The sequence below is a fragment of the Neopsephotus bourkii genome, unplaced genomic scaffold (assembly GCF_033783945.1).
Source record: "Neopsephotus bourkii isolate Nb327-2 ecotype Australia unplaced genomic scaffold, CSIRO-AGI_Nbou_v1 NB_1250, whole genome shotgun sequence".
Lineage (NCBI taxonomy): Eukaryota > Metazoa > Chordata > Aves > Psittaciformes > Psittacidae > Neopsephotus > Neopsephotus bourkii.
The window spans coordinates 4,609,554-4,623,262 of NW_026901735.1; the positions used below are offsets into that span (position 1 = coordinate 4,609,554).

The window sequence follows — 13,709 nt, forward strand, 5'->3', positions numbered from 1 at the left end:
TTGTTTTTAGCATTATTACTACGCTCATAGCATTTCGCTTCCTAACTGAGACCATAGATGTTCCTCTGTCAAGCCTGTGTGTTGTATTTGCAGTATGTGTCCTTCTCTTGCAGCTGTGTTTGGAAACCACCGCTGAATTCTAGCTTGATTTTTCACATCATTTCAGTTAACCAACTGAAAATACTGTGATTTTTGGGGAGTTTGAGCTCTGCGCAAACCCAGCACCCCAAGAAAGCCTTCTCAAAGCTTCTGCAGTGACCTGCAGCACAGACAGGTAGCACCAAGAGCGAGGAGCTTGTGGGAGTCCCGCGGGGCCCTGACCTGCATCTTCAGGCAGCTCAGCCCCTTTGGAAGCCTGGGATGGAGGCCCAAGCCTGCAAAGAAAAAGCATTCCCTGTGGAAAGGCTCCTCCTCCTCCTCCTGCCCAGGGCTGGCGGTAGGATTGCTATTTTAATAGCAAAACAGCCTCCAGCAGTCAAGAGAAACTAATGGCGTAAGTGGCAAGTAGATGAGTTCCCAGATGATTGATTCTGGAGACCTGGCAGAGGCAGAGGTTCTGGTTTGTAAACAGCTGCAAAGGAGAAGTGATGGAGATGTTCCTCCTCGTGTGCTTTGGGCTGGTTTCTTCCCTGTGTGATTCTGTGTGTGGTCACTCCTTGGCAAGAGAGAGGTCCCAGCTCCCTACGGTATGTGCTCTATACGCCCTTTGGACGTGTGTCAGAAGGCACATGAGATTAATATCTTTAAACATTGCAGTGTTAAAGATGTGGGAATGCACCAAAACAGAATGTGAAGCATTGTTTCCTGTGTCTTTGTTATTTTCCTTTATTTCCCACTTCAGATTCTGTTATTACAGCAGGATCTTAGCTCTGCCTCTTGGATTTTCATCCCAGAAGTAAATTTGCTTGGAAGAAATGGGACATTTAAGATTGCACCATGTAACTTCAGTGGAGACATTAAGGCAGATTGCATTTAGTGGCACGTGTGGCTCCAAAGGTGTTTGGTCAAATACATCCCTGCATTTGGGAACTGTGGGACCTCCAAGGGTGGCCTGGACCGGGTGGACCCTCCTTGCCAGCAGTGATTGCAGCAGCTGGGATACAGGAGCCAAGGATAACTTCAGGTATTCTGTGACTGCCAGAGAGTTTACTCGGTTAGAATTTCAGGTTAGTTTTTGCTTTTTTGGGGTTTTACATTAAATTATGACTTCATTGTTAAAAATAGCTCTTAATGGAAAAGTTCTTTGTACCCATTATGAACCCGCTAGGAGCGTTCCCACAGACCTGCTTCCAAAAATCAAAGCCTGTTACGGTGGCTTTTTGCCAAGACAATTAAAGACTTAAAATGCCAAATACTTTATACTGAAATTTCAAGGAAACCCCCATAGAACAATTGTTATAAAAAAAGGTTTATTTTGAAAAATCTAATACTAATGGTTAGGGTGTCTGTTGGACACTTCATGTCTGTTCTGAGTGACAACTTTCATTATTTCCTCTGTTGGAAATCATGGAATGGTTTGGGTTGGAAGGGACCTTAAATCTCCTCCAGCTCCAACCCCTGCCACGGGCAGGGACCCCTTCCACTGGAGCAGCTTGCTCCAAGCCCCTGTGTCCAACCTGGCCTTGAGCACTGCCAGGGATGGGGTTGTTGTCACCACTTGTTTCCTTTCATGGCTTTTTTTGTGCTCAAGGAGTGTTTTCAGCAGCTCCCTGCCTTGTTTCAATTGCAGACAGCAGTGCTCTGTGCTCCCCACTGCATGCCCAATGGGGCAGCATAGCACGGAACCTTGTGCTGTCCTGTGACTGGTAGCTTGGTTTGAAGGAATAATGGGATTCATGGTAAAACCCAGAGAGAGTGGCTGGGGATGGAGAGCTCATTCTGAGTCAGGTACAGGAACGGGGGAGCGGGCAGAACCAGGAGGGAAGCATCCTCCAGGGACCGGGATGGGTGTGCAGCATCCTTGCAGCCCTGCCCTGGGACGTGGAGGCTGAGAGAGCTGGGCTGGGGCAGCCTGGAGAAGAGAAGGATCCTGAAGGGGAGACCTGAGAGCAGCTCCAGTGCCTAAAGGGGCTGCAGGAAAGCTGGAGAGGGGCTTGGGACAAGGGCCTGTAGGGACAGGCCAAGGGGAATGGCTTGAACCTGCCCGAGGGGAGACTGAGCTGAGCTCTTAGGCAGAAGCTCTTCCCTGTGAGGGTGCTGAGGCGCTGGCACAGGGTGCCCAGAGAAGCTGTGGCTGCCCCATCCCTGGCAGTGCTCAAGGCCAGGTTGGACACAGGGGCTTGGAGCAAGCTGCTCCAGTGGAAGGGGTCCCTGCCCGTGGCAGGGGTTGGAGCTGGAGGAGGTTTGAGGTCCCTTCCAACACAAACCAGTCCGTGGCTGCACAAGCCCGGCTCGGCGCAGTGCTCCATAGGGAATGCCGCTGTGGAAGCTGGGGGGGGAGAATTGTCCCGCTTCAGGAGAGAGCCGGGGGGGGGGGGGGCCGGTGCTGAGGGAGCGGGGAGGGGCGGTGGCCGCGTCACGTGACCCGCCGCCAGCTCCTTTAAAGCGGCCACATGCGGCGGGGCCGCCACAATCACGGCGGAGGAGGAGGAGGAAGGACGGGAGCGGCCGGAGGAAGAGCGGGGCCGGTCCCGTCCCGGCGGGCCCCGCCGTGCCTGTGAGCCCGCCCGCCCGGGTGGGGAGCGGAGCGGAGCGGAGCTGAGGAGCGGGGCTGGCAGCGTGCGAAGATGGCTGGGGCCATCATCGAGAACATGAGCACCAAGAAGCTGTGCATCGTCGGGGGGATCCTGCTGGTGTTCCAGGTCATCGCCTTCTTGGTGGGGGGGCTCATCGGTGAGTGCGGGCTGATCGCCGACCCCTTCTCTGCTATTGCCGGTGTCGCTGCCTCCCTTCCCTGCGGTGATGAGCCCGGGCTCAGGGATTAAAACGCGGCCTCTCGCCCGGCGCCTGCACGGAGCCATCGGGCACAGGGAAAAGTTTGTGCTTTGTTGGGTTTTGTGTGCGGTTTATGGCCTGGTTTCAGCCTCTACTTAAAGAAAGAGGGAGGGGGGGGAAAGCCTTCAGTATGGCGACCGGTAGCGCAGGGGAGCCTGCAGCTGCGAAGTTGATTTAAGAAAAGAAGGTATATATTTAATTGACGAAAAATAGATTATCCTTCCTCTCTCGTCTACCTCGGCCCCTCCCCGGCTTCCCCCCGGCCGCAGGAGGGAACCTCACGGGAATGGTAGCGAAAAGCTAAGAGAAATAGCAATAAAACTGAGAAGCAGAAGGAGGGAGCGCTGGTGGGTGCTGCCCGGCCCCGCTCCGCCGCCCCGCGGCCCGGTTGGGTGTCCGGGCTCGTTTTATGGGGATCATCCCACCCCTTTTCCTTCCCTTTCCTTCCTCAGGATCGGCTTCCAAGAGGCGCTGGGTGGGGGGGTCTTAAACACTTCCCCCCCAGTGCTTCTCGGTCCTGTACGGACAACCCCGGACCCCGCCGTGCTTCGGGTCGCGGTCATCCCCCGGACTCCCTCTCGGACCGGGATCCGGGACACCCGGAGCCGCTGGTGCGGTCCCTACCCTGGAGCGTCCCCATCCCAGGGGATTTAAAACCCCTCCTTGAGCCCCCGGCCCCGGGGGGTGGTGGCGGTGGGGCTGGCCCCTGCCGGGGAAGGAGCTGGGTACGGAAGGAGGAAGATGGAGGAGGAAGATGAAGAAGGCGCTGGGGCAGCCCCGGCTCCTCTCGGTTGGTTTATTTGTTCTTTTACTCGAAAGCAGCCTCGCGTTGTGCGCCGGCTCCTTGCGGCGCAGGGCCGGCTGCGTGCAGCTTCCCAGTGCCCTGCCTGCACCCGGGCTTTATTCCCTTCCCTTTGCGGCTGGTGGGATTTCCAGTGCCCGCTGGGGGTAATGGGAGCCGCGCTGCTCTGGGTGTGCTTGTGAAGTTGGGCTGTTCTCACCATGGCCTCTGTTGGAGCGGCATTGAGGAAATACCTGCTGTATGCTTTGAGTTCGTCATGTTTCTTTACGTTACCCAGTTCTTTTCCCCAGGCAGCAGAGGCAGTGTTTCTGGTGCACATCAGCACGTTGCATTCGTAGCCCCTCTAGTTCTCTGCTTCCAAGAACCACAGAAGTAATACTAAACATCCTTTGGAAACATCAAAGTTCCCCCCGTTCTCTTCCTTCTTCACTTCTGCTTAATCACAACGGAGTCACTGGCACACGCTGGATAAAACCCAGTTTTTCTTGTTTTGCCCTGAACCAACCCTGACCATTATCAGGATTGGGGATTTTTTCCTTCCCCCTCCCTTTTTCTTTAAGAGATGCTTACAGAACCCAGCTCTTACTCATGAGATAAGGTGTTTTGGCCTGCGTTGTGGGTAGAAGCCAGGCTCTGTGCTCAGCCCCAAAGTGTTTTTCTAGTAGCTGCTCACTTCTAAGCTTAAAAAGAAGTTGCTTGTGCAAAAGGAAGGCGTTGATCTGAAATCCTGGTTTCTGTTGTTGAGACGTGATAGAAACAGATGTGTTTTTATTGCCTACGAAATCAAATCTAGAGAAATGTTATCAGGATTGCAGCGACTTAGAGGTGCAAACTTGGCTGCTCTTAGTCCAGTCTTCAGTCTTGCCTGTTCCCTCCCTTACCAGCTCCTATCTGCAGGCAAGTCCTAGGGGATTATTGTGGGCAAACTTCCTTTAATTGCTGGGGAAAAACCCCACTTTTGATCTTCCAGCAGAGGAACCAGCACTGATCAATCACCCAGACTGGTTTTTCCCCCGAGGTATTTAACACTTCTGATGTGTTCAAGGAGTGAAAAGGCTCCTGTTACCTCTGGTGGCTGTGGGATGGGCTCCAGCAGCTCCCGACCCTCCTGGGAGCTGCAGCCTGGGTGTAGTGGTTGTGAAACAGCTGGAAGGTTTGGTGTGTAAGCTAGGTGTGGTTCCCAACATCTGGCACATGGAGAGCATCACAGCCTGGTGCTCTGCACGGAGCTCTTCCCAGGAAGCCTCCCTGGCTGGCGCCTCTCTGAGGGGGTCCATGGAAACTGAGCCAGTGACTTGTGGCTGAGCCCTGCAGCTGCAGGGTCCTGGTCCCTTTATAGAGTCCCAGACTGGTTTGTGTTGGAAGGGACCTCAAAGCTCCTCCAGTTCCAACCCCTGCCACAGGCAGGGACCCCTTCCACTGGAGCAGCTTGCTCCAAGCCCCTGTGTCCAACCTGGCCTTGAGCACTGCCAGGGATGGGGCAGCCACAGCTTCTCTGGGCACCCTGTGCCAGCGCCTCAGCACCCTCACAGGGAAGAGCTTCTGCCTAAGAGCTCAGCTCAGTCTCCCCTCGGGCAGGTTCAAGCCATTCCCCTTGGCCTGTCCCTACAGGCCCTTGTCCCAAGCCCCTCTCCAGCTTTCCTGCAGCCCCTTTAGGCGCTGGAGCTGCTCTCAGGTCTCCCCTCAGTGTTGTCTAAGAGGTGGGATGCAGGTTGGTGGTTGGTGCTCTGCAGTGTGCAGAAGCAGAGCTCACGTTGCCGATGGCTGTGGCAGCAATGACAGGGCACTGCCACTCCTCAGAGAGGTGTGACAAGGTGGGACGGGAGCTGAGATGTCACTGAAATAGTGTTCCTGGTCTGGTTTGATCCAGTGCACCACACAGACACCAAGAATCTAGTTATTTTAGTGTATCCAGGTCTAGACAAACCAAAATACGTCCGCAAGTGGAACAGGCTACAAGGCTGAAGCAGCCTGTCCTTTAGCAGTCAGTTAGGTCATGTTTCAAAACAATGACTAAGTGCTCTATTTTAACAGATTACTTGTGCAAGTCCAAGATACACAAATGCATCGGTACCCGATGCGACAGTGACACCAAGGCTTCGTTTGCCTGACCTTGGGGGTTGCTGCAGCGGGGTTCTGTGCTCTGTGCATGAACAGTCAGCTGTGTAAGGGCTGCGTTTCAGTAGGGCTTGCACATTCCAACAGCTCTTTTATTTAGGAGCAGGACTCCGATCAGCTTGCACACGGGTGTTACTTGGAGCTGTGTTGGCAGAGCATGAGATGTGCACGCATGGGAGTCGTTCCCTTCCTCCTGGGGTGGTCTTTGCAAAGGTGGAGGGTGAGAAAACCCCTCAAAGAAGGGTTTTAGTGAGCGTTTCTTTGTGCTATGGTAATGAACTGTTGGCTCCGGACAAGTGGGGCTGTCACTGCTGCAAGCCCTCCTCTGCTCCCAAACCCTGCAGAACCCCTGGTGTCTGCTCTGTTCTGTGATAAACACCTTGTTTCTCGGTTACGTTTGTGTGTGCTTTATGTGCCCAGGTAGGATATATCAGTGCTAGCTAACACATGATCCATAAAATTAATCATACAACCCTGTCTTCACTATCCTGCTATAAATGATAGCATAGATAGAGAAAATGGATCAGACAGGAATGTTTTATCATTCAAGGCAGTGTGAGTGTTTGTGAGGAACTAGGCTAATGCTGGTTTGCAGTCACACTGGCATTCCCGGGAGCTCTCTCATGCCATGCATATGTATGCTCTGCCTTTCTGCTGTATGGGTGGGTTCAACCGTGTCCCTGCATCCTGTCTGTCTCCAGGGGGTCTACCAGGCTCCTACAGGCTTGGAGCTGTTCTGGCTGGCTTGCGGAGCCAGGTTAGATGGTGGCAGCGTTGGATTCAGCATGAGGACAGTCCTTCCAACAGCTGGATACCCGCTGGGGAGCTGGTGATGGTGTGTGTCCCTCTTTGTAATTGGATTTGCACCTTGAAATTCTTTTATGTATCCCAGCCTGGTTTGTGTTGAAGGGGCCCTTAAAGCTCCTCCAGTTCTACCCCTGCCACAGGCAGGGACCCCTTCCACTGGAGCAGCTTGCTCCAAGCCCCTGTGTCCAACCTGGCCTTGAGCACTGCCAGGGATGGGGCAGCCACAGCTTCTCTGGGCACCCTGTGCCAGCGCCTCAGCACCCTCACAGGGAAGAGCTTCTGCCTAAGAGCTCAGCTCAGTCTCCCCTCGGGCAGGTTCAAGCCATTCCCCTTGGCCTGTCCCTACAGACCCTTGTAAAAAGGGGGGCTGTGTGTCTGTATGTGCATATGTATACACATGGTATTTTAAGGGACAAATATATACAATGTTTAAAAAAGAAAATGAAACAAATGGACTTTACTGCTCAGATCTGTCCCAGAGTTCATGGAGATGGTAGAACTTCAGTGTTAATCAGGTCCCAAAGTGTGGGGCACTTCTCATGGTGCTTTGTAGCTCCCACTGAGTACCAGAGGATGCTGAGCCTGCTGGGTGCTGCTGGCACTGGGCAGGGTTCCACACCTCTCCGTGGGCTTTGTGCTGCTGGTTGAGCCCCACCAAAGCAGGAAAGACACATGAGCCTGCAGCTTTCTCTCTCCGTTACTTTAGCCAAGCAGAGTGATGTGCATCTTGTCTTGCCCCTCGTTTCCCAGCACTATGGAGGCTGTAGCAAGGAGCACAGTTGCTGGGTAGATGGGATGGCTGAAGTGGAGGGCACAGGGGGAAATCAGACCACAGAGCTCTGTGCAGCAATCGCCTTGCTTTGACGCTGTGGTTTGGTTTGTTCCTTTAGATAGTTATTGAAAAGACAGTTTATTTGATGTGACAGGCTCCTAGGTCTCCAAGAGCACCTTGTCCCACGCTGCACAGGACCTTGGTTTCAGTTCAGATGCGTGCAGGAGAACCTCTCACGAGTGAAGGCACAGTCCAGGAGCAGGCCCTCTGCAGTTAATCACTACAGACTCAGCTGGTTGAAGAAGTGGAGGTGTTCACTGAGCACATGGGTTCCCTGGGAGGAGGGGATGTGTTTAAGGAGGTGCAGGTTCACTGCTCCCTCGCCTCGGCTTAAGGGGAAAAAGCCAGAGTTGTTTTGACTGCCTTGAGTGTCTGGCCCAGAGCTAATGAGTCATGTGTGTAACTGCCTGAGCAGCGATCAACAATCCGCTTCATTATCTAATTGTCTGCTTTGGCTCCTGAGCACTGAGCTCCCAGGAGTTCATCTTCTTTCCCGGGATTTCATGACTTTCTTAGGGCTGAGCTGATCTCTTGGCAGGGAGGAGGCTGCTGCTGAAGGTATGTGGATGCAGCCTGCTCGGGAAGGGTGTCTGTGTGCTGCGGGACAAAGCCTGGTTTATGTGCCTGGCTTTCTTTCATCCCCTGGCCTCTCCAGAGATGGGCGAGCTGTGCGGTACCGTGGACATGAATGCCAATAGGTTCCTCTGTATAGACACATTCCTTCTGTGCTGCAGCCTTGGCAGGAGCACCGGGAGCCGATGAAAAAGCAGACATGAAAGGTCATGTCTGTTTGGTTTAGGTCTGCTCAATTCTTCTTCTTAAGAGCTGTAACTGTAGCTGAATGGGCAAATGTGCCACAAATGGAGGGTTCCCAGGCAGAAACAGCCGTGCTGGGGGCCTGAGGAGCAGGCAGAGAGGCTCTAAATCCCCCAAGGTGCTTGTTTTCTGCTCTTCTCACAGCTGTATCGCTCCTAAGCTATAGCTACCTTGGGGAGATGCATCAGGTAAACAACACGCCTTGTAGCTTGGGTCTTCTCATGCTCCTCTTGTCTTTTGTGTTGGCACTAACTAAACCCTTTGGTTTCAAACATGCCCTGAATGCTTGCAGGTGGCGATGACCCTGCCTGTCTATGCCTTGCAAAGGGCAAGGGTTTAACAGGAAGCCTTTGGTTAGTAAATAACATTTATGGTGTCTGAAGTTATAACCCTGACAGCCTCCAAAAGCCTTTGAAGGGCTCAAGGTGTCCCTGGTGCTCCAGGACCGTCGGCTGCTGCCCCAGCAGGATCTGATCCCTCCCATTCAAATGCAGATGGAATTCTTCACATATCTGAGCCCTGGGTGGTTTCAAGGTATCTTGTGATCCGTGGTGTGCAGCGGGAGCTCCGGCTCGGCTCGGGAGCAGAGCTGCTGGATACCAGCAGGTCATGCTGCTATTTTAGACCTCTCTTTGCAGGGATTTAATACCTTGGCTGGCTGGTGCAGGAAATGCATTTCATCCGAGTTGAAAATTGACAAAGGAGGCCTTGGAAGAGGCTCAAGCTGCCTGTGGCCATTGGTAAAGCAGTCCCTGCCTTCCTTGGCTTGCCCCTGTATTCTTTGAAATAAAACAGCTCTGAACACACAGTCCTGCATTTAGGGAATCTGGTACTGCAAATGCTCCCTTTATGTGCATCTGTTGCTGCTGTTCCATATGTATGTGAACCACGGAGGTCGCTCATTGAGTTCTTCCAGCAAACACACTTGTACTGTAGGGCCTTACAGGGTTTTCTTGCTTTGTGACTTACCTGGGGCTGATGGAAATAGCCCTTATCTCTGAGAGCAAAGCTGCTCTTTAGAGCAGCCTTTGGCTGCTGTTGGGTGGCAGCAGCCTTGCAAGGTGCTTGGATTCCTGTTCTTCAGTGGGGATCCTGACTGTGTGTTCAGTTTTAAAGGCTCTTGGCTTGGAAGGGACCTTAAAGCTCCTCCAGCTCCAACCCCTGCCACGGGCAGGGACCCCTTCCACTGGAGCAGCTTGCTCCAAGCCCCTGTGTCCAACCTGGCCTTGAGCACTGCCAGGGATGGGGCAGCCACAGCTTCTCTGGGCACCCTGTGCCAGCGCCTCAGCACCCTCACAGGGAAGAGCTTCTGCCTAAGAGCTCAGCTCAGTCTCCCCTCTGGCATCCAAAGGAGGCACAGGACTGCCTCCCAACTCCAGCAGGACTCTTCCATGGTTGCAGTGCTCAGCTGGGGGCCTCAAATCATGGCAGCTCACTTCCCAGCCCAGACTGTTCAGACAGTTTTCAGGTTAAGCCTAGGTTTGAGTTTGGCACTGTGGTCTGTGCCACCAAGCACTGCCTTCCATGTGGCTGTGTCCTGAACTAAGTCAGGGCTCCCACTGCCCTATAAGCAAGGTATAAAAGCTGGTGCTGTCACTAGAGGATGTCTGGGCACAGATTCCTTCAGTCTTGCTTTCCACATCTGATGCAGAATCTAGACTTGGGTCAGAAATCTCTGGAAGTAGGCTTTTGTGAATTGGGCATGATCATTTTTGTCTGAAACGGAGACAGAAACCTGTAGTATTGAAAAAAGTCTGCTGGAGACAATAGAAACAGGGGTGTTCATCTACAACAGTGTGTCTAGAGACTCCCACTGTAAATAAGAAGGGAAACGATGCCCTGGGGCATTAATGGATTATGGTCTGGGTAAAAGCTTTAATTAAATTCTTAAGAAATACCTTTCCCAAGTGGGTTTCTTTGCTCTTCAAAGATGTATTATATGGTTTTAATGCACAGCAGTTGTGCACGGAAGAGGTGCTGCAGCGCTGGGAAATAGGCGTTGTGAAACAGTAACAAGTACTGGTAACATAAATGTTTAGTGGTTACTCGATGTATTAAACTTGTAGCACGGAGGTGAGGCCAGGAGGTAGGGGAGGTAACTTGCGTGTCGCAGTAAGTGCCCGTTTCCATCTCGGGGCTGTGTGTGCTGTAACCGGGGATCTCGCTGCGGTAGCTGGGGAAGCCGAGCCTGGCTGCTGCTAAATTAGCTTGTTTATTCCTGCCCCACTGCTGGCGAGGGCAGTGGAGCAGAAGCGCTTTGTGTGTGCTCGCTGGGCAGTGCTGGCCCGCGCGGGAGGGGGTAATTGGGTACAAAAGCAGAATGCTGCTGGGGCACGGGAGAAGTTAACACCCCATGAGCTCGGGAGGGTTCAGGCTTTAATCAGGGTAGACACAATGCAACTGAGAGCTTCTAAAGGGTTGTTGATGGGGCGAGAGCAGGGGTCAGTGGTTAACTTGAAATGCTGGAGGGGTTCTAGAGGAGAAGGTACCAAATACACACCGTGTATTCCTATGGGAGCAGAGGGGATGTTGTTCTCGGCTTGGGGCTGAATTCCTTGTTTGCAGCAGGAGGAGGAGGGAAGGAGGAAGGACTAATTTGAGGATTTATCCCAGGAGCTTGTTAAAGATCTGCTTAATGAATTTAATACAATGAGTGATGGTGGCTCTTGTGTGAATCTAGGCACACATAATGTTATAAAATGAAAATAAATCAAAATTGAGCTCACTTATAGTGATGTTTTTACTTAAAGATTTACATTTAAATGCAGACAAGCAGCATTTCTTTTTCCTCTTGAGGAACAGTTCCTGGGGTAAGCCCCTTTGCTGGTGGGATCTCATTTTCTGCCTTGGGAAAAGGCAGGTGAATGTTTACATGTTAATAGGTTGGTTCATGGACAGTATAGCTGAAACCACAGACAAGTGCTTATTGCTGCACTGGAGAGATGCTGAAGCTGGCCAGCCTGGAAAACAATAGTAGTAGTTCTACAGCTGCATGTATGGATTGGGGAATGAATGCTTTCCTTTTGAGGTAACCAAGCCCTGAGGGTTAAGTCTCAACTGAAACTTGCCAATTCCTCACCCCTCGGAATACTCCATTTGTTTCATTTACTTGGCCATGGTGTTGCACCCATTGAATGGAATTGAAACTTCCCCTTCTCAGGATCTCTGGGAGCCACACTTAGGAGCACAGTGGTCTCCAGGATCTAACCCAGTGGCTCAGGAAAGCGCAGCACAGTGATGGGTAGGGTCAGGGGCACCCCACTGTTTACCACTTCGTTGGGTGTTTGGGGCAGGGTGCTCGGTCTCTCCAGTCAGTCCTGCAGGGTTTTGCTCTGGAGGATGCAGGCAGACGGAGGCAGCGCTGGATGGGGCAGGGTGTCTTGGCCACATGATGAATCACTTTGTCTGTCTCCACTTGCGCTTTGTTTAGTCTACGTGAAGCAGAAGAATTTCTTTTCCAGTTGAGACGCAGGAGGGAAATCCTCTCTCTTGGCAGTGAGGATTCTCACCAGTGCTGAGAAACCAAATCGGGGCATCTTTTGCTGCAGTAGGTCTGAAGATCGTTGACCTCTCCAGTCAGTGGATATAAAGCATGCTGAGATGTCTTCTGCAGATCCTCTTACTCAGAGTCATTCTATGACACTGTTCTCTTTGGGTAAAACGCTGCAAACAGCTCAACACAGGACGGAGTGGCTTTGGATCAGTGAAAAACAAAAGCAATTGAATTTTGGCCATCTCCCTCCCCCAGTAAACATCTCCCAACTGCTGCTGTTTCTTGGGGACCAGAAATATGATCTTAAGCTCCTTTCCAACCTAAAACAGTCTATGATTCTATGAAAATCCATACGCTTGAGGCAGCATACCATTGGCTCTGTGGCACTTTGAAGGTGAAAAGTGATAGACTGAAGCAACTCTTGCATGTAACCTGCAGTGAGTCTTCTGTGAAACGCAGCTGAAATTGCCTTGGGAGTCCATGGGAAGTGGTGGCCATGCTGCTGAAGGCACCTGGTTCTCCAGGGCTCACTGCCTAGAACCATTGCAAGGAGCTGGGTTTCCTTGGTAGGGAACAGCAGCATCTGCTGGGACCCCCTGTGACTGTGGAGCTGTTGGAGCGAGTGCAGAGGAGGCCATGGAGATGCTGCGAGGGCTGGAACAGCTCTGCTCTGGAGCCAGGCTGAGAGAGCTGGGCTGGGGCAGCCTGGAGAAGAGAAGGCTCCTGAAGGGGAGACCTGAGAGCAGCTCCAGTGCATAAAGGGGCTGCAGGAAAGCTGGAGAGGGGCTTGGGACAAGGGCCTGTAGGGACAGGCCAAGGGAATGGCTTGAACTGCATAGCTTTAAAGATAAATGGTTTTATATCACATATGCAAACAAGCTTCAAAGAGCCTAAACTGAATTTGCTCCCCAGACTGGTGTGAAAGCCAGTGAGCTGCAAAAGAGGCTGCTCAGGCTGCAGTGGTTTTGTGTTCCTCTCTGTGCCTGTCTGGAGTCTTAAGGAAGATTTAATGCAGGTTTGTCCCATCAGAGCTGAAGGGGGCTCCAGTGGTGCCCGTTCGTTCCCTCCTGCTTGCTTCCCTCTGGCATAGGCACATGGCTCCTTGGAGATCCTGCTGCTGCTTGGAAAGTGCTTGCTGTGAATCATCCTGCCTCTAAACTGCTCTGTGGGAAGTTTGTCTCTTAAGCACAGGGACGCTGGAAGCATCCTTGGACAGTGCTTGTGGCTCCGGCAGCCTCATGCCTATGGCTTCTGGTGTCCATCACCACAGGGGATGAACCCCTTTGGTGTAAGGGGTTGTTGGGGATGCTTTGTGGGGGCTTTTGGGGCTGGCTCTGGAAGAGCCATGTTCCCAATGGGCTTCTGCCAAACCTTCCTGACCAAGGCTCTGAACCCCTCCAAGTGCCACCTGCATTACTGCAGCGCTTCCCATTGCAGCGAGCAGGCTGGAACGTGGGCTGGGGCTTCTCCACTGGATTATGCACAAATGGCTATTGAATTATTTACAGGCTGACAGGTATCATTTAATCTAGAAAGCTGAGGCATCTCCCAGCCCCACAGGCAGACTGGCTGAAAGCAGCCTCCCCGGCACCACGTGCTCACTGAGGTCCCTCGGTGCTGGCTTTGTTTGCCATAGCACTTTGTAATGCTGTTAGTTGACTTGGCTGCAGTTTCCCAAAGCAGTGTTTTCCACTTGGTTCAACACTCACTTGAATTTAATGGGACTGGAGCCAAAGAAGTAATGGAAGCCAAGTGCCGACGTTCCTTTGGTGTGCAGTTCCCGACGAGGAATAGATGGAGTAATTGTCTCTTGTTCCTCCAAGCTGTAACTTTGGCAGAGGGGATACTTGAGGGAGGATGCCAAGTACTTAAAATCAGTCCATGATGAAAACATGTATTTATGGCTA

The 13,709-nt window shown here is 52.4% G+C and overlaps 1 protein-coding gene across 1 annotated transcript in view; it reads left to right on the plus strand.

Annotated features, from left to right (window-relative positions):
• The first annotated feature begins 2,552 nt into the window (after positions 1–2,552).
• Positions 2,553–13,709, plus strand: part of WLS (Wnt ligand secretion mediator) — a 34,477-nt gene continuing 23,320 nt past the window's right edge. Inside the window, exon 1 of the mRNA XM_061364869.1 lies at positions 2,553–2,832. Within this exon, the coding sequence (XP_061220853.1) occupies positions 2,727–2,832 (106 nt within the window). The 5' untranslated portion in view covers positions 2,553–2,726. The remainder of the gene's footprint in view (positions 2,833–13,709) is intronic.